The sequence below is a fragment of the Sesamum indicum genome, linkage group LG6 (assembly GCF_000512975.1).
Source record: "Sesamum indicum cultivar Zhongzhi No. 13 linkage group LG6, S_indicum_v1.0, whole genome shotgun sequence".
NCBI lineage: Eukaryota > Viridiplantae > Streptophyta > Magnoliopsida > Lamiales > Pedaliaceae > Sesamum > Sesamum indicum.
This window is the reverse complement of record NC_026150.1, coordinates 17,500,411-17,525,264: the sequence shown is the minus strand read 5'-3', so window position 1 is coordinate 17,525,264 and position 24,854 is coordinate 17,500,411. Positions and strand designations below refer to the sequence as shown.

Sequence of the window (24,854 nt, the reverse complement as noted above, 5' to 3'; positions counted from 1 at the left end):
AAAAAACTCAATTGTTTCTGTTCATAAGCTAGCGAGAGGCTTTTTCTATTTTTTTTATATATATTTTTATTTTTGGATTTTTTATATTTTTAATTTTTTATGTAATATTTGATCAATTTTATAATCAAAATTGACCATATTTTTTATCTATTTTTGAGTTTATATTTATATCAGGATACATGCTATGCATTATGCAATCTATTTAATTATTTATAAATTTATGTCAAAATTTAGTAATTTCTATGAATTAATCTAAAAATAATGATAATGATAATAATAGTGATGGTTGAATAATTTTGATTATTATTTTATTATATATTTAATGAGATAAAAAAATTTAATCAACACTTAAAATATTTTAAAATCTGGTCACCCGACTCACATCAAATATAAATATATATAAAACTATGTCCATAAAATCATATCGGACAGTTTGATTTAACATCACATGGCCTAATTCTATAATACACCGACTTGAATTATTATTCTTTTGTTCCAAGTACGATATCTTAACATCTGTATATCGAATAAGTCTAAAACTTTACCAAGTGTATTCTTCTGTAAGTTTGATCATATCTAATGGTCTGGTTTGAATTTTAATGATCCGACTAACCCATGTTGTTCAACAATGTAAGATGATAGTCACATCAATGTAATACTAACATTTATAAATATATAAATTTACTGCAGATTGTGAACATATATTAATGTCAACTATAAAATATTTTTATGTATTTTAATTGCATTATTTTAGATAATTGATACTTTTTAATAACTTTAAACTGTTCAGTATGATTTTTTTTTTTGTACATTTTACTAATTATATTACTATATTACTTATAAATTTATGTAAAAAATTGGTGATTCTCATTATTTAATCTAATAATAATAATATTGTATGCATTATACAATTTATTTTATTACTTAATGCAGTCAGTTGTCCAAGTAAATATATGTCAAATGCGGTTTTCCTCATTGGGAGGCTCTTAAATGGTTGCTACAATACTTGAATGGTTCCATAAATGCTAGGATAAAATTTACTAAGTGTGCTGAAGGTGTGAACTTAGTCGAATTTGTTGACTCTATATGTAAATGATAGGGATAGTAGGAAACCTACTACTTCTTATGTGTTTAGCTTATGTGGTGCATACATTGGATGAAAATCTCAACTTCACTATATTGTTGCATTATCTACAATAAAAGTTGAATATATTGCTACCACATAAGCTTTTAAGGAAGCCATTTGGCTTGAAGGGTTAATAAAAGAAATTGGTTTCTTAAAGCAAAAAGTCACAATTTTTTCACATAGCAAAAAGTCATGTGGCCCAAATCCCTGGGCCCAGCCCATCCCACTGGATGACTGGGATTGGTCTGTCTTATGATGCTTGGCCCATTTATCCTGACCCAGCCCACTAGGTCGACCCGCTTCCTCCCTTTTTTGAATAGTTCTGTCTCTTCCTCTCTCTGTCATAACCCTAATCCCTTTCTCGAAGCATCGTTTCGCTCAATCTTTTCTCTCACTCTTCTTTCTCTGATGTTGGGTCTCTTTCGCCGTTTCTTAATTTTCTCTTCACCGCCATTTATCCTCGATCTTCTTCTAGTATTAAATGGGTTGTTCCTTTATCTATAGTTGGCTTCAGTCTGGTTTGTTACCAGAACTTGAAACCCTTCTCCTCTCTCTAATCTCCTTCTATGTTCTTTAAAGTTCTTCGTGAACAAGCTTTAGTGGTTGACTAATCTTGTGTGGATCTAAGTCTTTATGGCCCTAGGTTAATATAATAGCCTTTGTGGCTCTGTGATTCCAAACAACCGTGAGCGTGGGTTGTGTCCTTGGTGGCTTTTGGATTTACATTGACTGACTGGATCTACCCTTTTGAGCCTTGTTCCTGTAAATCATTGTGATCTCCTACCCTTTCTCTATTATTTTAATATTTACTGTATTTTTAGTTTTATACTTGTATAGATCTTTATTTTTATTCTATAAAATTGTTGTATAGAGGGTTTTTGTACCCTATCAAAATCTATAATAATTGATAGGCCTGTTTTTGTTCTTTAGGTTTGGTTTAGTTTCTGCAGATTTATACCTAACACAATCATAGCATCAAGAGACTCATTCCTCAATGCCATTTAGAGTAGCATTCATAGTTTTGCAAGAAGTAGAGGAATTGAAGGCAGCTTGGTTTGGCAACATTGTGTTTAAACGATGGAATCATACTCCGATGGATCTGAAATTGATTAATTTGGAACTCCATCAACAAGCACAGTTATAACGCCAACAATCAGCCACAAATAAAAGCGCCATAAATTGTGATTTCTATTATATCCTCCATTGTTTTTTTCTTTTCTTGATGTTTACTCGTGTATTTTCGAAGGGAAAAGTGATGATTATATTACAGGTTTGGTGCTTGTGTTGCAATCAATTTCGAATGGATTTTCAATACTATGTTCTCAGAAACAAGTTTTGAAGTAATAAATATCAAAATCTTTTGATCAAAACTTTTATTTCCTTGGCTAAAAAAATAGTCTTTACATTAGTATTCTAATTTACAATAGGCAAGACTAGTCTCTACAACAAAGAGCTCCAAATGTCCTTGGACTCGTGTCAAGATCATCTTTAACAAAAAAGGTCTTTTCTTGTGCTGAGATCATCTTCATTAGCGTTGTTCCTCGACAGATTTTTTCTTGTGTCGAGATCATCTTCAACAGCATTGTGTCGTATCGTACGACATGTCATCATGTAAGCCTGAAAAGATAAACAAAAGGCAAAGAATGAGAAACCATATGCAATCTATCTATACTCGTTAATTAAGGTCGAGGGACTCGAAGCCCGTCACTGATTTGTCACGTGTGCTTGCCTAAATAACCTCGTACCCCCAAGAGTTGTGTGGCTAAGGTTAATGTAGAAAATTTAAATACTCTACTGAACACACAATGTACTTCAACAACATTCAAAACCAAATGCCAACTTATGTATCTACGTTGTTGCTCTCTCTCCCTCTTCTTCTAACACAAAAAAAGTGACCAATGTTCCTATGTGTTTCCGCTTTGTCAACTTCTCCCTTATTTGAAAATCCAAAAAGTTGAAAAGCCATTGTATTTTTATTTGTACACTTCAAAATCCGAAAGTCTGCTTTGGTCTCTATAAAATGTCCAAGTTCTCACTATTCTAATTTGAAAAGAACAGGTACATGAATTTTTTAAGCCTCCAAGAATACAATGGATGCAAATTGAGAAGAATACCTCTTTCGAGAACAATACTCCAATCTTTTGGCAAACTTATTCCTAATTTATTCAATATGTTGGATTTGTTTCAAGGGTTTGCTTTTGCAGAATTTTTTAACATCATATATTTAAAATTTTGTACAAATTTTACTAAAAATCACATCATGTCATGTTATTGACATTTGACTTTTAAAGGTGTATCATAATAAAATTTGTTGGAAAATCATTATTATACAAATCACAACTTATTTATTTGTGAACTTCGTTAATGAAACATCACATACTAAAATACTGACAGTTGTCTACATGTCAATTTGATTCATTTATTTCTCGAATGCATGTACATTTGTATTGATAAAATCATCAGAATTAATACGTCATTTTTCAAGTGTTCTCGATAACTGAAAAAAACTTACATTCAATCGTCAAAATGTGGAAAAGGACAGATGAATTGCTTTTTTGAAATGATAAAAACTGCTTTCTTATAAAAAAAAAAAAATTGAATTGGGACTTTCCAGGAATTCTGAAGCATTTATCCAAAAGCAATTAAATGAATGCATCTCACAAACTACCAATTATTAGGTAGGTCTTGTATACAAAATTTTGGATACAAAAATTTGTGCACTAGAAGCTGATTTGGGAAGAAAAAAATTTATCAAAAGAATATCAATTCATTCAAGCATGTTTTAGACAAAAGGAAAAACAAAAAAAAAAAGAAAAAAACGAGAGAGAGAGAGTAAAATACTTGTGGTAAGTACATGTTTTAGAAAATGAAGGCATTTAACAAGAAAAACAAATTTGTAAATATAAGATTATTTAGTTGTCAAAATTGCATGTTGCTTCAAAAAACATTTCTCAAATTTGAGACATAATATTGAAGAAAGAGTTCTCAAATCCCTTAAAAAAAATTAAAAGTGGCATGTAGACAACCATCCTATATTTTGGCATAATGTTCCATTATCGAAGATCACAAAGAAATAGTTTATGATTGTATGGTAAAGAATTTCTAACAAAATTTTCTACGATACACCTATAAAAGTGAGATATCAAGGAACATGACAACATGATTTTCTGTACATCCATACAAAATGATAAATAAATGGCATCAAAAATTGTAAAGCAGACCCATGAAAAGAACCCCACAAAATGAATAAACCACGAGCAAATCTACAAAAAGAATGAAGTTTTGTTCTTTCGATTGGCATTCAACTCTACACATGCATCCTTCATATTCTTAGAAGCCTTAAAACATACAACAGTGATAACGAGAACACTTCACAGAATCACAACAGGGGTTTAGATTTTGAAGTTTACAAATTATAAAAACAATGGTTCAACATTTTCTTGATTTTCAAATGTGGGAGAAAAATCGACAAAGTAGGATGAAAAGGAACGAGGATCACTTTTCTGATAGAAAAACAAGTCGAGAGGAAACCATAGATACAACGGTTACCATTAGGCTCTAAATGTTATCAGAATGCATTATATGTAGCGGCCAATATGTGTTTCAGTTGAGTGTTTAAATTTTCTACCTAACCTTTTGATTTCCACACAACTCTTAAAAATATAAGATTACTTTAGTTTGCACAAAATTGACAAACCAAATTCAAGCTGAGGCCCTTAATCTTACAAGAACGAGTATAGATACAGTCAAACAAAATGCTTGTGACACATGGTATTGAAAAGTGATTTTTCGAATAAGTTTATTCCAGTTTATAATTGTATGCTATATATGTTGTGGCAAAGAAAATCAAATATTGCATCCGCATCCTATAATATGCATTAAGAACATAGATAATCATTCGGGTTCCACAGTGTAACCTGTGACTCATAAGAGTTGACCAAATACAATGAATTAACATGACATAAAGCAAACATGCTATAAAGGCAGAGCTTCTAGTAATACCTTCCAAGTATGTCGATATCGGCTAAATGTGAGTGATAACTCATAATTCATAGTGGAGTAGAATACCACAACAATGACAACCCTAGATAGAAAAGTACAAAATTTCAACAGAAAAATTGGGGAGTAAAGCCCATAATCTTCAGAGATACCCAGCCAAACACACCCAGGCCCACGCAACACAAGCACACACAGCGATAGAGCAATGACTTGCCAATTCACACAGAACTTAATCTGAAATAATTATACAACAGTCGAATTTAGCTATTCACGAATGACAATTATGTTAATCAAATGACATGAAGAGGAAGTTGGTCAAGCAATCTGTTTTAATATTCTTTAATCCTAGAAGGGAAGATGAAGTCATATCTAGAAAATCGATGTCTATAGGTAACATATGAACAAAGTAACAAGAAGCCTCAATCTGATGTATAACATTAAGAAATTTGCACATGAAGCTCCAGACCTCTCTTTGTTTTCATCAAAAGCATTTAAAGAATAAAAAAACATAAGTAACAAGCATAGAGTGACTAGAAGACTCACACAGATAAATCACACAAGGTGTAGAAAGCATTGGAAACTTCGGGCTGAATCCAGAGGCCATTGAAAGTCCACACTGGCATGCTACGTTCCATGAAACGTAAAATCCTGGAAAGAACAACCAGGAAAACAGCATGAACAGACGCAGTTGGCAAGGACAAGTGTCTAAACCAGTATGAAATCCAGTGAATCTTAGAAAAGAGATGTGCCAAAAAGTAAAGAGTTACTTCAGGAGGATTGTTAGCGGGCAGTAGTTTGAGTACAGACTCTGTCTAGCCATAAGTAGCTTTAAAAATCCAAGGAAGGTTAAACAAATGTCATTAAAGCCAAAAGAGGGAAATAGGATGTCAAAAGAAACATACAAGGATATAAAGTAAAGAACTTGGGACTCCCAAAAAAACAAAACCGAGATTAACTTACTATGAAGAGAAAGGTACCTCTAATATTGCCTTCTATTTATGAAAACTTTCCAGAGGATTTCTAATTTTACCAAGTCTTCAGAATCAAAATGCAGATATTCTGAATACTGAATGCTTATAGATCATAAATGTGAGCACCCTTACACTTTCATTCCATCAACAATTTTATTATCTGCTGCAGACTGTGAGGACCGGCATCTTCAGCCAAAACATATTCTCAGGCAGGACATCTCAGGTTTCAAAATGAGGCAATAGGTCCAACTTCATCAGTAGCTCTGTATTCTCTATTTGATATCTTCCCATTCTCAGAACAAGTTACCACGCATGACAAACTCTAAAACTTGTACAGCTCTAGGAAAACCCTTCATCCAACCGTTTAGCTTTGCTTGTCTCAACATAAGAAAAGAACCTTCATTGGGTTCACAGCCATCCATGGCCATGTGTTTAAAAAGAGAGATGATTTCCCAAAACAACCCTCTCATGAACATGGCTTTCATTATTGTATTGTAAATAAAAATATTAGGAGCAATTCCATTCTCACGCAATTGGTCTCTAAGATGAAGGGCAAGTGAGATCTTGCCTCCTTTACAAATGCTATAAATGAAGCAACCATAGGTGCCAACATCCGGCTTCAATTTCCAGCTATACATGTCCCTTGAAAGCTCATATACCAGTAAATCATTGCCTTCTCGTATGGAAGCTCGCATTAGAATATTATATGTAGTCGTGTTAGGTGAAACTCCAATTTCTTTGAAATAGTTGAACATTTTCTCTGCCATTCCAAGTAGTCGATTCTTGCATAGGCCAATAAGGAGAGTGTTAAAAGTGATTGTATTAGGTGGTGGACCCTTAATCACCATGGACTCCACAAGGTTCAAGCATTCCGTGATTTTCCCAATTTTACAATAATACTGAATCAGACATGTTGAACTCACAGTATCAAATCTTATTCCTTCATATTCCATCCGCCACAAAATCCGCCTTATCATGGATGAATCTCCCAGTTTACATGCAGCAGACAGCATAGTATTGAAGGAAATCAAATCAGGCCCATTGGTAGGCCAGTTGGCACTGTCAAATAAGGCTAGAGCTTCATCCATGTGTTCCTCCTTGCATAATCCCTTCAGGATTGTGTTGTATGATACATTAGTGGGTCTAAAACCGTTCTCCACCATACTCTGCATCATGGATAAAGCTTCTCTCGCACCGTCATTCAAGCACACGGAATGCAGATATATATTATAAATGACATCATCAACAGCGCAGTCCCTTAAAATAATGTCCAGCAACAGCTTATTGGCAATCTCCACCTTGCCCCTTTTCAACATGCCTCCAGCCAAAGCGGCATGAGTATACATGTCAGGTGACAAACCCTTTTGATCAATAACTCGAACAAGATCACCAATTTCAACAACCCTACCTTGATGGCAAAGTTCCCGGAGAACTATATTGTATGCAACCAAGTCAGGATCACATCCTTTCTCTTCCATCCTCCTCAAAAGGCTTAGCGCCTCATCGACTTTCCCATCATCACAGAGAAACTTTACAACTACAGTATAAGTTACCAGACTAGGCTTACAACCAACATTTTCCATTTCATCCAACAAATGAAAAGCTTCATCCCATAGCCTTTCCTTACTAAAAGCATAAACCAAGGCAGTATATGAGTAAACAGATGGCACAAAACCCTTCTTTTCTAACAAACCGAAAAATGCTAAAGCAGCATAACTCTGCTCTGACTTACAAAAAGTCCATAGTATGGGATTGTAAATACATCCTCCGCAAAAGTATCCCTTCGTCAATAGTGCCAAGAATACCAAATATGCCTTTTGAACCATCCCAGTTCTACAAAGGCCCTGGATTAAGGCACTTAAATCATACTGACTCGGGCTGCAATTGACATTCAACATAATTTCAAGCACCAGAGCAGCATCCACCACACTTTCTACTTTCAACAGCTTCTTGAACAACTTCGACAAAATGGTGTAGGATGGCCAAAACCCAGTTGCCACCATTTCCTCCATGACCAAAATTGCAACTTTCAACGCGCCACCAGAAATAATCCCATTCAAAAGCGTCTGATAAGTCAACAAATTCGGAATAGGCCCTGATCTTTTCATCCCAATATACACCTCAAACAACTCATCAAGCACCACATTTCCCGACCTGAAATAGCATCTAATCATGGAATTATAGTCGTAAACAGTCGGTTTCCCCGGAATACTATCCCTCATGAAATTCAGCGTCTCAAGAGCTTTTTTTATGCTACCTGAGGTCGCGTGCCTCTGCATTCTCTGCTGCAGCTCACTATAACCACATAACTCCGGCGCCACGCTATCGTCTGATGAAAAGTCAGCATCTTGAGCAGCACAACAAGAAGTGGAAACGCCCATCAAGTGGGATAGAAAAGACAATCTTTTTCTTGCGGGTAAGGAATACAGGGTGCAAGAATACATTCTTCAGAAATGCAAGAATTGCGGCAATCACCCAATAAAGTTGGCGGATTAACTAATTGAAACTGCATCACATTAGCTAACTCTTTTTTCTTTTCTTTTTTTGTCAATGCAAAGAACATGTATAGGTATATTTAACTGAAAATTAGATTGAGTTTTGATTGTACATATTGAAAAACAAAAAAGGAGCTCTCGCAAACTTGAACAAATGAAACTGCTGGAAAAATTCCTTTTCTTTTTCCCGCCACTGTGGACTGAGAAGGAAGACATAAACCCTAGCGACTGCATATGCAGAAAGAAAAACCCTTTGCTGAGTCAGAGTACGACGACGTAAAAGGTCTTAGTTTAGGAAGGCGAGTTTTTACTTGATTTTCTCCCTCCCTTGTACTTATTCAATTTTCAATTATTATTTATTTATTTATTTATTTTGGTGAGCAAATGAGAAATACACGAGTTGAATCAATTAAGAAATATAAAATAAAAAAATTATAATAAATTAATATAACAACAAAATAAATACGCATACGTTATGTGAAACTCGATCCCGTGACCTCAAACTAAATTATGAACTTATATTATCTATTAATTGATTAAAATATTTTTTCATACATTTATGCTATTTTTTAAATCAATTTATTTTGTCGATTATTTTCTATTCATACATATTTAAAATTAATATATTTTATTAATTCTAGTTAATTAATCATTTTATTTCTTACTTAATTAAATACAGATTGATAGTCATTATAATTTGCAAATTCCAAAAAGGATTATTTTAATATCAATTCTATTTATGAAATAAATATAATACCAATCCAATCCAGAGGTCGTGAATTAAAATTAATTTGTAGGGTAATCGACTTAAATAACAAATTTTAGTATTGAAATTTTAATTTTATGAATAATCTCATTTTTGTCTTAATGGTTTTGAAATTTCAGTGTAATGATTTATAATTATTAAGGTAGTGCATTACAACCACCTCCCCGAAATTTGGCAATTCATTTTTTTGTAATAAATTGATCAAAATACTCTTATGGATTAAAAGTTATAATTTTATTTATTTTTTTATGAACTAAGTGGATAATTTATATATAATTTTAAAAAAAAATCAACAACCCCATTTGATTTTTTAATAAATTTTTAATTTCAAAAAAAATTACAAAAGCAAAATTTACAATTTCATACATCCATCCACAGGTTACATAATTTCAACAAATATCATGAAGTAATTATAATTTTTTAAATAATAAGATAATATTCATAATTATGTCAAAATTCATGGAAGATTGTTGTAATTTAACCCAATTATTATATAACTAATTGTTCTTGAAACTTCCCACTTTTTCACTAAAGTGGTAGTATATATTTGATTTATACCTTTGATATTGCTACTACATCCTTTGTTCTTTCCCATACCTATTGATTGTTTATACATCTATACAAACATGTTATATAACTACAAAAGAAAATAAAACGATATCACCGCAAATGACAATTAATAATACCACGCCACTAATTTAGCACATTTAACAACAAAACAAAGATGTAGCCAAATGATTCCAATCAACAAAACAATGATGGTAAAATGATATTAACAATTTCATATCATTCTCAGATAAGAAAATTTCAGTAGGCGTGACGATATAATGGTTGACTTATCAACCCATGGGATGGAACATGATACGAGAGAAGTACAAACCAGCTTTAAGCTGTACAACAGAAGGCAAGGAAACCGTATGGATGGGTGCCAAGCTTCCTTAACATTTTCTCCATTTCACACTAACAGATATCCACAAGTTGCATATAACCAACCCATACAATATGCTGATCTGAAATATCAGCAGATTAGCTTGTAGAAGAGAATTTGGATGAACCAGATGTTGAAGCTCCGGCTTTTGCTGTCGAGTTTCTTTGTTCCTGCAATGATACTAACCCACTAGAAGACACAGATTCCGGCACATCACCAATGTCTAAAGTGTCTGGAAGCTTATCTGATGAATCATCAGGGTAGATCTGTAAAATGTAATTGATACGACATATGTATGATTAGAAAATAGAGACTCCACAGATTAACCAGGTGTAATAATTAAAATATCCACCAAATACGGAAAAACAGATCTTCAATGAATGACCGTACAATTCCATTGAAGTTTTGAACTCATAACCAAATTCCCAATTCTAGAGGGATCACTAAGAAAAGAGGAAAAATGGGTCAATGGAGTGAGAGAATGCAATCAAATGTCACAAATCGGAAATAGGGGAACTCAGTAATTGCATTTAATCAAGAGTTCTTTTTATACCATCGTCACATGAACAAGAAAGTTCAAAGAGAGAAAGAACCTTAACATGGGAAAGAAAGTGAAGCATCCTTGAATCGATCATCTAACACGATAAAGTGTTACCAACCACATGCAATGCATAAACATTTAATCAACCACTAGTAGCACAAAAGTTAATATTACAATCACAAATGCACTTGAAACATAATTAAATGATATGGAGATAAAATTTTAAATTCCGAATGCACATCAACAAGCTTAAAATGTGTGAAATTTGAATAATTCAGAAAATTACTTCTAGTTGATTCAGCATGTCAACTGCAGAATCTAGGTCACATTTGTTGGCTAAATAAACATCAGAAAGTGACTCCTCTGATATGCCAGGAAAATTGATCTGGAGGTATGCTAAGTCCATAAATTCTTGATCAAAATTTGATTTTTCCCGTATCTCATTTGGATAATGTGACGAAGAAGCATAGAATTCACCAGCATGATGACCCTTCCATTTTGTAAACTCGGCAGTTTGAGGAGAACCAGAAGTATGTACATAGTTTTGAGAAACATTTTGCTGCTGACCACGAGTCAACTTATTGTCAGGTTGATGTCCATAGTGTATGATCTCACTTCCATTCTGTAATTCTTTTGCTGTATTCAAAATTTTTCCCTCATCAGCAGCCCTTCTTTTCGAGAGTGGTACATAGGATGCTGCATAGGGATTCAAAGAAGATCTTCCTGTCTTCATTGCTGAAAAATGAAAAAGCATAAATGATGAACGACTTCAACTTAATCATTTAAAACAATAACAATGTACTTTTAGCAATTCCAAGACTCTCGAGCAACTGACTCCAAAACATTGGACAGCTGTAGTCTTTACCAAACAGACATGCACATCACAATTCATGTGCCATGGGTGATATAAAACTAATTTAAGAAATAAATATATATCAAATTTAATGTAAATTACATATATATTTCCCAAGATCATAAAGCAAGCCAAAGAAGTCATTTTGCAAAATCGCTAATATCTGAAGCAGGATCAACTCAGTTAAAAAGACAGATAACATTAACGTCAGCACACTTCGCACGAGGCCCTGAATTGGAGTTAATTATCTAGAAGCATCACACTGCTGTTTCTTATTTCTTCTCTTATTAGGGGTCGGGTGGGAGGAGAGATAAGACGTTAGCAGTTACAAGGGCAACCAGATAAGTCCTTGAAGACCGAGTCAATTCAGAAGGAGCATAATGCGAAAATCGCATATTTGAGAGACCAACATGTGTACTTGAGAATAGTTATCAAATATAAATCCAACACCTAATTTCCTGGAGCAGGATGAAACAGTAAATTATAGTCATTGATCATTTTGTCTGCAACCATCTTCTTGAGAAGTTAAGTCCCCAACCCCCGGCGCTTGTTCAGGGAGTAATAAGCAAGCAAAAGTTAACTTCAAACAGGGTCAACCTTGTAGCTCCATATCCTCGCCACTAGAAATATATAAGGAACTGAAACAACTCAAAAGATCAAGATATCTGATTTGAGGAAGGGCATAGCCGCACAAATTAGAAACAGTTACAACAGAGTCACAGTAGAGCATCTGTTCTTTTCAACAGGGTCCAAATTTATCCTGCGCCTCTTTACAAATGTGAGGAACTGAATGTTTGAAACAGCTCAAAGGTCAATATATCTATCCGACTTGAGGAAAGGGCATAGTTGAAAGAATAGAAAAAACAAGGAACATGGTACCACATTAGACTGCATTCATTCTTTCTGCTGTTAAGGAGAGTTATTATAGAGATTTACAATGAAATACGAAAAATGAACGATACCAAGAGATCGACCCAATTCATTCAACAATTATACCACTCAATAACAGAAATTCCTAAACGTTCAGACTGAAGAACTCAAGTATATGTACTGAAACACCCTTCATGTCAATCAGAACTTCTATGATGTATGGTATACACACCACCATCTAACTTGTTATTTGTCCAAATTCTTATTGGCCAAGAAACCAGTAAAAGATGCAAGGAGAACTCGGTTTAAATCATAAGTAAATCTATGATGCACTTAATTCTCCTTGTGCAGCAGAGAAACAAAATTGTGTTTGAATTCTTCTTTTTCTTATTCTTAAAACTTCCTTCTGTTGTCATCAGTCATAAAACCTAAAATATATCAACTCGGCAGATAAAATACTCATAAAAGAAATAACTCATTCAAAAATATCAACAGACTTCTTATTTCTTTTCACAAAAAAAAAAAAGCCACGAAAACACAAAATTCATGCAGGCCGCCGTACATATACAATATCAATTAACAACGTCCGACAAAACTAACGCCGCCGATCGAATCAAATAAAGCCAGAAATCAGGTGTAAAAATGCATGATCTCATATAAAAAACAGGAAATAATTCGCAAGCTAAATCAGACGAAATTCATAATTAAACCGCGAAAAAATTCCACAAGTACGTTAAATTAAGATGATATATAGCTGCAAAAAGAATTAAAATTTATTATTAAAAAAAAAAAAAAAAACTTACACGCTGAGACAAGAATTCCAGGAGATAGCAAATTCTGGAGACGGAGAAAACCCTATATTTCGTGATCCCTTGAAAATTGGAGACAGAACTGATAGAGAGAAAAAGTTTGAGGGCGAATTAACAGACAAGGAAGGAGAGAAACAAAAATCAAAAACGGAAATGGAAATAACCTTTATCACTAATATATATATATATATATATAGTTATTTTCCACGGTCACTCGTGTCGTTTTCCGGATGATGACGTGTGTTACTTTGTGGGTCCCGCTTACTAAATTTGTCCATTGTTTGTATGCAATTATGATTAATAGGGTGTACGGACCAACTTAGAAATTCCTTCAATATATTTCGTAAATATTTAATAACTCATAAGTTATTAAAATATTTAGTATAATTTTTATAAAATATGAGTTCTGCCCCCCAAAAAGTAGGCTATTTTCACATAAGCCCTGTATTTTGTTGTAAATTCATAAAGAGACAATTTTCCAGTTATCTTTCACAAAGCAGAGTGGATGAGCTGATACAGTGCAAGCAAAGACAAACTTCCATGGCATCAGCTCTTTCTTCAATCAGTTCGCGCCATTCTCTCGCTCCAAATCTTCCCATCTCCGGGTATCTTTTTTTTTGCTAGACTATATACTACAATGTTATCCTCTGTTTGTTTCTTGATTCTGTGTTTTATCTTCTGTTGGTCTACAGGAATATAGCTCACAGCATGTCTGTTTCAACCAAGAAGAGACCTAAAGTACGTGGAAAAATGATAAGAGCAATTGCGAGCTTGAGTGATTCTTCAGGACCCTTTTCGCTGAATAGGATTTTGAGGAGGGATGTAATATTAATGGGATTTTCTTCTTCGCTCTCTCTAATTTTCCCAACTTTAGGTAAATATTGAGAAATTCATTCATTTTCCCCTCATTGGAAGTTTTTACTGTATAAAGGAGTCTAATATGCGCAAGTTCTCTGGCCTCATTTGTTACTGTTAAGTGTTTTGTAATATATTTTTATTCTTTCTAATTTTCTCCAAGTTGAAAATTGATTCGGAGTTTTTAATCTATATTTTCTGAGATGTTGAGTTCTATTGATGTGAGTTTCTAGTGTCTATGAGTAGGTATATTTCTTAGAGACGGATACTGGAGTAATTTCATGGGATGGGATGGTGTGAATTCACAAGAATAAATTTCAGAAGTAATAATTGAACTTAAGTTCCCTGTGACTCAATAGATGCCATATATAAAATGAAGTATGGAAGATTTTGCTCATGTAACCAAAATATGATGTTTTGCATCATGCAATGCAACCAAATGTGGTGTATTTGGATGATGTTTTAGTGAATTGGGGAATCTCATACTGAATGTTTCTGCTGGGACGTATAAAAATTATATGGAGTTCATATGCAACCTCTCTGGAACCTGGGGGAACTATGAGCTACCAAGATTGAACATTACTTTTAGGTTGTACTTTAAATTACCGTACCTGCTAGTTATTCTGCAAGAAGTTTAACAACTCACATGGTTATAAGGCTTTAACGCATACCGGGTATTAATTAGTTTTTCTTGAATGTTGAATTGCTGATGCTGCAGGCTCTGGAGCCGAGGAAGAATTGAAGATGGATCTACTAGTTGATGATATAAATGCTTATTCATATTTGTATCCCACAGAACTGCCTTCCAATAAGTTTGTTTTCAAATGGTAAAATGTTATTTATGTCAGTTAAATATTGGTAATTGATGATTGTGTATAAGATACTCAACTTCTTTACAATTTCAATTATATTTATCATCTAAGAAAATCACGTTAAAAAAAACTGGTGCTAAAATATTAGATTATTATTATTTTATCCAGATAAAAAAAAAAATCATCTAAGATTTTAGCTTTAGTCTTTTGAATGTGATTTTCTGTCTTTCATTAACTAAATTAAATCCATAATTGGATTTTGCCATCTATAACAAAATTTTCATACCACACTGAATATTAGATGATATAAAACTTAAAACCAACCAGGATGATAAGCCAAGTGGGAAATTACAAGTTACCCTGTGTATGCTGTTCTTCTACCTTGTAATTGATGCAGTCAAGCTTAAGCTTGTACTCAGTTGATGCGTGCTGTAGGATATCACTCTTATCTTTTGTGTTTAGAAAGAATATTTACAAAGTTCTGGAGTAGTAAAAGATGATCACCTGCAAGGTTCATGAATGAACTATGTCTGCTAAACCTTGTTCAGCCCCTGCTTGGCAAGTGGGCAACTGAATTTGCAATCACAACTTTTGTCACTATCTATAAGCAGAATTAAATCAGCTGGAAAAAGTTATTTCCATACCTTGGTTTTCCCTAATCCTCAACCTGTAAATACCAATGTCTTCACTTAAACTTTAAATCATGCTTTTCCGTCTTCAAATGTCAAGAAACTTTCCAAGGTTATCTGTGAAAAAGATAAGTGATAATGCAAGTGTTATGCCTGGAGTTTCCTTTTTTCTTTTTCTTCTCCTCTTTCTTTTTGGCTTTTCGTGTGAAATGAATGTTAATAACTTCTTTTTTTTTTAACACAAAGCAGAGTTATATTACTGATTAAGAGAAAATGCTTTCTATTTCATTTTCTTGTATTTAAATTGTAGGAACCTCACTCTTTTCATCTATTTGAAGGGTGGAATCTAGAAAGCCGGAGCGTTATTCATCAGCTGCACCATTGTCCCGTAAGTTAGTACATTCGCATATTTAAATGATGAAAGACCGAAAATTCAGTATTGTTAATAATTGTCACCTATCTCATTAACTTCAGTTATTTCCTTATGTAATTGATGTTTCATGGAACCGGATCTAACTTTTCTTTCTTTTTTTCCTCCGCCTCCCTCCCCTTAAATTATGGGATTTTTGGCACATCATCTATGAGCTTACCCAAACATATTGATTATCATACAGCTGATGCGCGCCTTCGTATCGTCTCTGAGAGGGTTGATTTTATTGACAATCTCATAATATCAGTTTCGGTAATATGGTTCTACCATGCATTTCCCTAGTTGCACAAATAATATTCTGGATTCTTCTTTGAGACTATTACTTAACTCTTTGATTCAGATAGGTCCCCCCAATTCACTATTCCTGAAATCTAAAGACAAAAGTACTTGGCGTGCTAAAGACATTGCTGATTCTGTTTTAGCAGACAAGTCTGCTCTGGTATTTTGCCTCTCTTGTTTCATGTATGTAAGGCTTTGGCCTATCATGTTTTTTCACTTTTCGTGTAAATCCATGTGACCTATAGGATGTATTTAATGATGCCCAACACATAAGTCCTGCTTAAATCTTTGCCTCGTCGTCTTGCCTAAAGTAATCACAGCGACGAGTGGACCTTTTCATTTTGTGTAATAATTACAACGGACTCTACTTTCTCAGTTCAGCTATTCTCTATTAATAATTAGTGATTTTGTATTTCTCCGCTGCCATTGTATACATGTCCCCTTCCATAATGAGAAGATCTCTTCAGGCATGATGTTATGGAACCATGCTGATAGGGTGGGATCGAGTATCCTTAACATAATAAAATAATTGCTGAGGCAAGCTGTTATTGGTCAGAAAGATTGAGTTATGGTTCTTTACCACCAGATTTTCACAATCCCAACTCCTATTTGTCAGCAAATTTGAAAAGGTGGTGAACAAGAACTGTCTAACTGCACCAAAGCTGCAACCTAATTAAATATATCCATTTCAATACCTTAGATCTTGTCTTTCAAACTCAGGAACACATTTAGATTCGCCTCGGAGTTTTTCAACACATGCCTACTTTTTCTCTAATTTGGATTATAATTTATGAAGTGCAATGGTTATGTGCAATTTTTAGAACAACTCGATTTTGTTTACTTCTCTACATTACAGTTGTCTAGCGTGCTGTCTACTTTAGATACTCGTCAATGAGACCATTTTTAGGTTTCATTTGCATCTTCATAGGGCTGCTTCAGTTTGTTCTCTTCAATGCATATCCTGCAAAGTTGGTTTTCCTCTCCCAATAAGTGCTTTGAATGACATTCAACTGTTCTCAACAGCGGGTAACCTCTAGTCAGCGAATGGATGAAAGTTCAGTCCTTGATGCACATGCTGCTACAGTAAGTTCTGTTGCTGCAAGTCGTAGTATTTCAATTACTAAGACTCCAATTCTCTGTGTAAATTCAATTAATTCTGCTTACATCCAGCCTATTTTATGTTATTCTTAGGTTGATGGCGAGCCATATTGGTATTATGAATATTTGGTTCGCAAATCACCAACTAAAACTGTAAGGCTCCTTATTTATTACCCTGTACGTAGTGATGAATGTCAACTGAGGTACTTATCATGATACTTTATGCTGAATGATGCAGGCTCAGGAACCAAACCTTTACCGACATTTTGTAGCTTCCACAGCTGAACGTGATGGTAGGATATCATACTATTTGGTCATCTAACATTTTGCAGGGGATTACTGTTCACACCATTGGGTGCTAGAGTATCCTAATTTTTTGAAATTTGTACTGTTTGGCTAATGAGATTTTCATCAGAGATAGTTTTATCATCTTGATTTCAATTCCCCTACTGGAGAAGCATTTCATTAAACTAACTGACAGTTTTGCCTGATTTATGCTAAATTGATTTCCATTTTTAAATTTTTTGGCTGGTTAGCTTATTGAAGAATTATTGTCACAGGTTATTTATACTCTCTCAGTGCATCAACTCTAAGCAAGCAGTGGGAAAAGGTAAATTTAATTTCTTCTCTGAGCATGTCTAAACCACACTCCCATGCAATCATAAAATCTAGTTCACCCTCTGGACACTGTCGATTTTTCCCCTTGTACAGTACATTGCTTTACTCGATATTACTTTGAAATTGCAATTCCCTTAACATGAATATTCTGTGTGTGATTTTCTTCTGCTGAGTTGAAAGATGGGCAGTCAAGTAAATGATGTCCTTAGTTCTCTATTCAATTTGGACAATTTATAGATAATAATATTTGCTCCAAAATCTACAAGAAATATGGTTTCTCATTTACATTGGACCAGCAATTTGGACCATCTTTCTTGGTTTTTTCCAGGTTTGCTTTCACTTATTCTTGAATCAATTAATATACTATGGATTTCTATGAAAATAAGAGGTAATATAGGGGTTATTTTGACGGGGTTGCTTTGTCATGCAGATGGGACCAATACTGGAGAAAACTGTGGCATCTTTCCGGCTTCTCCCCCCTACAGAAAATTATGTTCCCCCCTACAAGGACCCCTGGAGATTTTGGTGACAGCTCTCTTTCTTCAGCTGCTGCAATCATGCATTTTTCTGATAGCAGAATGTAATCGAGATCGTTATCTGGACCAATGAAAGAGTACTATTTTTCTATGTGGTTTTGTTTTAGCAATAGAAAGATTCCGCATTTAGCATATACCAAATCTATCTCTGCCTCCATTTTTTCTCCATTGAACTTGAGACAATCTTAGCAAATCTTTCCAAGTTGGATGGTTATTGGAGCTTTTCGTTTATGCTTGAAACATAAAATAATTTGGCTGCAGCTGAGGCTAAAGAAGAAACAGAAACTGACAAGTGGCACCTAAAAACAAGCTCATTTCATATTTGTGCAAAGAACAAATATTTACAGAATCAATTTACAAGGTCAAAATTCGATGAACACATCCGTGAAGAGAAAAGAATAGAAGGCTTTACACTAAATCATATCACTGCTCGACTTTGGCTGGAGAACGGGATGTTTACAGTTGGTAAAGGGCTTCAAACAGTTCTAGTCTAAAGATGAAGATGTTCATCCGCCATGCTAGTCCTGTGAAGTTGTAGAGTATTCGAATAAGAGACGTTTGGACGGAGCAGATTGTAGGAGCACCCGAAGACGGCTTGTGAGCTGGTAGATCAAAGTCCACTGCATTGCCATCTCTGAATCCTTCATCTGCCTAACTACAGATGCCTGCAAGCGTGAAATGTTAATTAGAAAATAGAGAGAAATTACAGGCAAGCCTACCAAGATGGATTCTTGAAATGTCAGCCATTCAGTCAACAGCTCGCAAGAGTTTGAGACTTAAAATTATTGATCAATATTAGACCTGAAGACGCTTCCCCAGCTGGACTTCAACTTCAGTTCCAAATGAAATGTTGCTAGCCAGAGACTTGAGGGGATCAACTGTAGGGTCCACAGAAAGCAAACTGGGGATTTGGGGAGCATAAACTAGCCTCCACCTTGCCTGTCCAAATTCTCCCTTGCCCTCTATCCTCGGCATCAATGTCTCAAGCGTTGCGGTAGCAAGCTTCTTAAATGCAAGCTGGCCATCGCCTTCCAGTATTGATTCAGCTAGTTGACTTTCAAAGACTCTAGCAGCCTGTTTAGGCAAAAACCAGAAGTTACATTTGTTTTCTTGGAGAGAAACTTATTTCCAGAAATCTCTCATTGCCTTAAAGATATGGATGATTCACATAAATTCTCCAAGGCAGGAAGGATAAATACGCTAAAGAAAAGTGCGTAGCAACAAAACCAGCATAAACATTGCAGATTCAGCATGTCCAATAACAGATGCACTTAAAATCTAGAGTACTCCATGTTAGTTTTTCTTCATAATAGACCAAAGACGACTTGCACAACCATGAGTCACAAAAGTGACAGCACAGAAATTATTTGTCCACTCACATCTACTTACCAACATAAATGATATCCACAAGAAAGCATGAGATAAGATATTTATAACTGTGTAATTCATGCTGTGACTCCTGGTCTAACATTCAACACACTTCTCTAAAAGCGCATTGCACAAGCTTCATGAAAACTTTAGGTTTTAGCATCGAAATTTACCTCAGTAGTTGAGAGGACATCTTGCTCCCCTGAACGAGTTGAAGTCACCACCAATTTTTCCTGCCATTTGCTAGCTCGACTTTGAATCCTAAATTGCCATTCTGATCCTACCAGGGCTAAATCCAACATCGGATCAAGTCCATTGTCAGGCTCAAATTTTGCTATATTAAGATGTTCTCGCTTGAGCCTCACCTAGATTTAGGATACACAAAAATGAAATATAATGACCAAACAAGCATTTCAATAACATTTATATGGAGAAAAATTGACCACAGAGTTGCAGCACATACTTCAAGGTCTTTCACCAATATATAAATGTTACCTGTGTCGCAACAAGATTTACATCACCATTCTCGAATGTCAGAATGCCTTTAGGTTTTATCCATTTGGGATGAGCTGGACCATTTAATTCAAGCTCTCCACTAACAGCAAAATTGAGTATCAGAGGATAAACTATCCTCAGTTCAGGTCCAAGAGCAACCCTCAAGTCTGTTAGGCGGATATCTAGTTTCGGCTTACTATTCACCAGCACCATCTCCTTTTCAACCTCATCACTTTCACCTGCAAACATCACGGTTGGTCAAAACATTAGGAACTCAAGTTACAAACACTTTATGATCAACCAATCGCACACTTATATGAGACATAAAACTGTCGTAACATGGCATCATTCCAAAAGTTATAGGTCTTACAAATTTTATTTTCTTTGAGTCAAACGCATAAGATGCCATGTAAGTAACTGTGTATAATGTATAATCTAAAATCCAGATTGGGAAGGTCAGGTGGCCCGCCTATACCTTTTATGTCCCCTCTCTTAACTCATCTAGCCACTAGTTGATTCTTATTTTCAACTTTCTTGCACATAAGGACCCTTAATTGAGTTCTATGTTATCTCCGTGACAGTATTACCTGACAAAAAGTAGTCCTGATACTGTCTTCAACAACCCTTTCTGATGTATATTCTTTGTTGTTACCTTGTTCTACGTGGATGTTTCTCGGCATTAATCAATATAGAGGAACAGGTAGTGGAAACTGGATGTTCAAAGATTTGGGTCTTGATAAATTGGTGCCTTCATAACCTCAAGTTTGGGCTCACTGTCCACAAGCATCAATAATACACATGGCTGTTTGGCAATTCATTAGTTTTCCGTATGTGCTTAGGAAGAGTACTATTCGTTCATAACTTTCTTTCTTTTCCTTCTTCATTTCCTTGTGATTCCAGAGGATGTCTAGCTAACCATAAAAATCTTATAAACTCATACATCTGTTCAAATGATTTGGAGCTAATAATATGTCAAATCTTATGTTTCAAAAAAACAATTTTGAAGCGTCGGGGGAAAAAAAGGGCTGGGGCTTATAAGATGTTAGGTGATGACAATTTTGTAATAAACATGAAATTATGGAGCTTGTTAAGAGGAAATGAGGAACTCTTTACCTTTTGAAATAAGCTTATAAGATTTTAACAGTTCATCTTTTAATTTTATAAGGCCCTTCTGTAAAAAACTTACAAACTGCTGTACAACATCATATAAATTCACTCAAAGACCATCTTCTTCACCAGTCAGCAAAATAAGTAATTTATGTTGTCCCGTATCGCCTTCAACTTTCTCCAAAACATGAATTATTTTGATCCCTTTGACTAAATAAAGCCAAATGCTTAAAGCCTACTGCTAAAATCAACTATAAAGCTCAGCTTCAACTTCTTATGCACTCTTACCAGATGATTGGTGGAAGGCGCTCTTCGATGACGCTGGTATTAGGTTGAGAAAACGTGAAACATACTTTGATGCAACTATGCGGCCATAACCACCAGCTGCTGACCTTGGTTCATTTGTTGTATCCCTATTGAAAGGAGCAACTGCACTACCCTTGTCATGTGGTAGATATACTTCTCCTTGGCTAATCTTTATCTTTCCAGAGATGTTTGGTTGCATAATAGATCCAGTAATTTGCAACTGAGAATCAACCTGGCCACTTTGGTATGATATTTTCAGTTCCGAGAAATGATGAAAACGGGAAAACGAAATTCAAAAAGAAAATCAAGAGCAACAACAAATTTGTTTGCATTTGAGATTAAAAAGTACCTCAAGATATTCCTTGCACGCACTTCCAGAACCTCACATTTCAAGTCTAGTTTGTCACTGAGAGCCGCTTCACTTATTCGGAGGGGCAGATTCCCTTTTACAGACAATTTACCCTTTCTGCTTACTCTACCCTCCAATGAGCCAATTCGCAATCTATTTGAATTTACAAGCACTGTCCCTCCAAGATTAGTTACTGGTTTCCTAAGTACAGGTGAAGACACAGTTGCCCTGTGAAAATAGGCAGACCCATCCAGTACGGGTTGCTCAACAGTGCCCCTTACCTATACAACATGAAACTCGAATTCATAACCAAATGTGTCTGCAGCAGGGGTGGATGTTGAGTGTGAGAGAGAGAGAGAGAGAGTGTGTGTGTGTGTGTGTGTGGGGGGGGGGGGAGAGAGAATGCAAAAGACAATGACAAGAGAGTGGGGACATACACACTTCTCATAGTATTGTTTGGCTGTATAACAGCAATTGTACCAACCTGAAGCATAATTTCGGCATTTCCATGGAGCCAGTTAGCATAAGGAGACAATGCTGTTAGCAACATCATGCCACCATCTTTAATATCAGCATCAATCCTAACTTCCCCTGCATCCAATATGTTCCAGTTCAAACCCCTGAGGCTCTCTGCCAATTGTGTATCCCAAACCTCTTGATTTTTTTCTCTGGACCCCTTTCTATCACTAGCTTCATCTGCAGATGCTTTACTTCTCTCTGTATCCCAACCTCGAACCCATGTGGCTTCAGTTCTATCTCTTTCAGTACCTTCTTCCTCCGAAATATTGTTCTGTACAAGTGTCACAGGAATGCTTCCTTGAATATGTACATGGCCATTTTGAACAATGGGTTCAAATTTTGCGTTAAACAGGAAACGGCTTGTTGGGGTTAGAGAAGCAACAACTTCAGCCCTACCAAGTTCAATTCCACCAATCGCCCCATCAAGGAGCCTGACTTGGACATCACATTCTGGTTTAGCTAGATTTCCTTTAAGATCACCTTCCATGTGTAGGATGCCTCTAATTGGTGCTAATAATTGCCGCAGAGAGTGAACAGCTTCAGTGGCTGAATTTTCAATAACCTGAACTAAAGTAGGAACCAAACTGACCGGAAAATTCAGAACAGCAAAATGCAAATTTGTCTTTGGCCCTAATACTGTTCCATCTGCGTGGATCGTGGCATTATCCCTTTGGATGAAGATTTTCTCAAGACGCAGACCATCATTGTTGCTGTACATACCAGCTGCTAGAATCCGCTGCGTTGTATATGTTCCCCACTCCCATTCCTCTCCATGAAAGTCAAACTCGGCCTAAAATAGAAAAAGAAAAAAAGGAAGAAATCAACTGGGGGAATAGAAATTGCATTCTTGACCAACTAGGTGAGCCTCAACTGGGGGAATAGAAATTGCATTCTTGACCAACTAGTGGCTCACCTAGGTTCAAACTTCCTTTCTTCCCCAGATAATTTAACAGAAACACGGAGATCCATGAAGATGCACAGTAACAAAAATTTGATATTGACTTGGGGGGTTAATTAGTTTTTCTACTACAGGTCCAGAAGAGGAGTTATCTCAGTAAGAAATCAAAAGAAATGAAGTAACTTCACGTAGAACTAATACTCATGGGAAGTCGAGATTCTCCACCAAATTATGAATAGAATCAAGATAAAGCATCGAAGAGTTATATAGCTCCAATGGTGAAGTAGCCAGCTAAAATTTCAATCAGAAACTTAATTTTGCGTCGTTGAATCAATATGATTAAAACACAAAATGTGCAAGATATCTACCGTTGTGTCTCCATTGCCTCCTCCACTTGCATCTAAAGAACCACGCCAGCGACCTTTAAGTTCAGCTAAACCAGGAAGATCGAAATCGTCAAGGACAACTTCATATGATGCAGCACAGTGACCCCGAACTTCCTATAACATGTTTTACACAAATAGCTAATTTTAAATAGAATGCAAATTAAAGCTCCACCTAGAAGCTCCTAGGAATCCCACTAAATCAAATCTTTAAACTTTGCAAGTAACATGCCTCCAGAAGTTTTTGAAGGCTTTCAGCACACAGTCCAACTGACTGCAAACTTTGTATGAAGAGGTCCTGTAAGCATGCAAAGAGAACCACATAAAGTAAATGGTAGCACAAAGTCAAAGCATGTACAAGCAATTAAGTAATTTAAAAACTCATCCTGATTAGTAAAAGCAAAGAAAAAGCAAAACAGAAAAACAAAGGGGAAAGGGAGAAAAATGACAATCAACAAGGAAAATGATAATATTGCTATTAATCAAATATGCTAGCAGCCGGGATTTCACAATTGAGGCTTGCAAATACCACAACAGCAAGCAACTCTGCCCTTAGATTCAAAAAGTGGAAAATGGTGAACTAAAAGTGCATTTGTGGACATAGAGATCATATCAGCTGGTCGGCCTCATGTTGTTACATTAAAGGTTCCGTTTTTTATGTACCACTATTCTACTTTAAAATATCCAACCGGAAGATGAATTAAAACTGAATCTCATCTGACCCCAGTTGATCTCAAATTCAGTGCCTACAACTAAAATAAGTGATTATTCCAAGTAAATATGCACCATTTAAAAATCTATTTGATGAGCCCAC

At 35.3% G+C, this 24,854-nt stretch overlaps 4 protein-coding genes across 14 annotated transcripts in view; 1 reads left to right on the top strand and 3 right to left on the bottom strand.

The window, feature by feature from the left end:
• On the bottom strand, positions 2,468-8,852 carry LOC105164800 (pentatricopeptide repeat-containing protein At1g63330-like). 10 transcript variants are annotated; one of them, XM_020694406.1, is made up of 5 exons: positions 6,086-8,852; positions 5,893-5,951; positions 5,669-5,773; positions 5,129-5,210; positions 2,468-2,743 (listed from the first exon to the last, which is right to left on the bottom strand). In XM_020694406.1, the coding sequence occupies exon 1, from the start codon at positions 8,538-8,540 to the stop codon at positions 6,390-6,392; it is 2,151 nt and encodes a 716-aa protein (XP_020550065.1). In that variant the 5' UTR covers positions 8,541-8,852; the 3' UTR covers positions 2,468-2,743; positions 5,129-5,210; positions 5,669-5,773; positions 5,893-5,951; positions 6,086-6,389. The 10 variants fall into 10 exon arrangements, with proteins under 10 accessions (XP_020550065.1, XP_011081876.1, XP_020550062.1 ...); XM_011083574.2 differs by having other exon boundaries at positions 6,103-8,852; XM_020694403.1 differs by having other exon boundaries at positions 5,893-8,852.
• LOC105164799 (polyadenylate-binding protein-interacting protein 6) lies at positions 10,085-13,518 on the bottom strand. 2 transcript variants are annotated; one of them, XM_020694323.1, is made up of 4 exons: positions 13,353-13,518; positions 11,113-11,561; positions 10,879-10,920; positions 10,085-10,551 (listed from the first exon to the last, which is right to left on the bottom strand). In XM_020694323.1, exons 2-4 carry the CDS (start codon positions 11,557-11,559, stop codon positions 10,384-10,386), a joined length of 657 nt encoding a protein of 218 aa, XP_020549982.1. In that variant the 5' UTR covers positions 11,560-11,561; positions 13,353-13,518; the 3' UTR covers positions 10,085-10,383. The 2 variants fall into 2 exon arrangements, with proteins under 2 accessions (XP_020549982.1, XP_011081873.1); XM_011083571.2 differs by lacking the exon at positions 10,879-10,920.
• Positions 13,812-18,772, top strand: LOC105164798 (psbP domain-containing protein 5, chloroplastic). Its single transcript, XM_011083570.2, has 11 exons — positions 13,812-13,963; positions 14,051-14,232; positions 14,932-15,040; positions 15,993-16,042; positions 16,269-16,336; positions 16,425-16,523; positions 17,387-17,446; positions 17,555-17,614; positions 17,700-17,754; positions 18,022-18,071; positions 18,510-18,772. The coding sequence occupies exons 1-11, from the start codon at positions 13,899-13,901 to the stop codon at positions 18,606-18,608; spliced, it is 897 nt and encodes a 298-aa protein (XP_011081872.1). The 5' UTR covers positions 13,812-13,898; the 3' UTR covers positions 18,609-18,772.
• The window catches only part of LOC105164797, a 19,419-nt gene continuing 13,473 nt past the window's right edge, over positions 18,909-24,854 (bottom strand). The window contains 9 exon segments of the mRNA XM_011083569.2: positions 18,909-19,280; positions 19,417-19,689; positions 20,157-20,348; positions 20,479-20,717; positions 21,874-22,130; positions 22,241-22,521; positions 22,725-23,549; positions 24,026-24,157; positions 24,273-24,338. Of these exon segments, the coding sequence (XP_011081871.1) occupies positions 19,134-19,280; positions 19,417-19,689; positions 20,157-20,348; positions 20,479-20,717; positions 21,874-22,130; positions 22,241-22,521; positions 22,725-23,549; positions 24,026-24,157; positions 24,273-24,338 (2,412 nt within the window). The 3' untranslated portion in view covers positions 18,909-19,133.

What these genes read in the sequence shown, in the direction of transcription:
- LOC105164800 (XM_020694402.1), bottom strand. Translation starts at nt 8,540, where the DNA reads ATGTATTCTTGCACCCTGTATTCCTTACCCGCAAGAAAAAGATTGTCT.
- LOC105164799 (XM_020694323.1), bottom strand. Translation starts at nt 11,559, where the DNA reads ATGAAGACAGGAAGATCTTCTTTGAATCCCTATGCAGCATCCTATGTA. An exon ending in ACATGCTGAATCAACTAGAA is followed by an intron (nt 10,921 to 11,112) that starts GTAATTTTCTGA and finishes TTATCGTGTTAG; the next exon opens with ATGATCGATTCAAGGATGCT. An exon ending in ACTTTCTTTCCCATGTTAAG is followed by an intron (nt 10,552 to 10,878) that starts GTTCTTTCTCTC and finishes TACATTTTACAG; the next exon opens with ATCTACCCTGATGATTCATC.
- LOC105164798 (XM_011083570.2), top strand. Translation starts at nt 13,899, where the DNA reads ATGGCATCAGCTCTTTCTTCAATCAGTTCGCGCCATTCTCTCGCTCCA. An exon ending in ATCTCATAATATCAGTTTCG is followed by an intron (nt 16,337 to 16,424) that starts GTAATATGGTTC and finishes TCTTTGATTCAG; the next exon opens with ATAGGTCCCCCCAATTCACT. An exon ending in TTCCACAGCTGAACGTGATG is followed by an intron (nt 17,755 to 18,021) that starts GTAGGATATCAT and finishes TTATTGTCACAG; the next exon opens with GTTATTTATACTCTCTCAGT.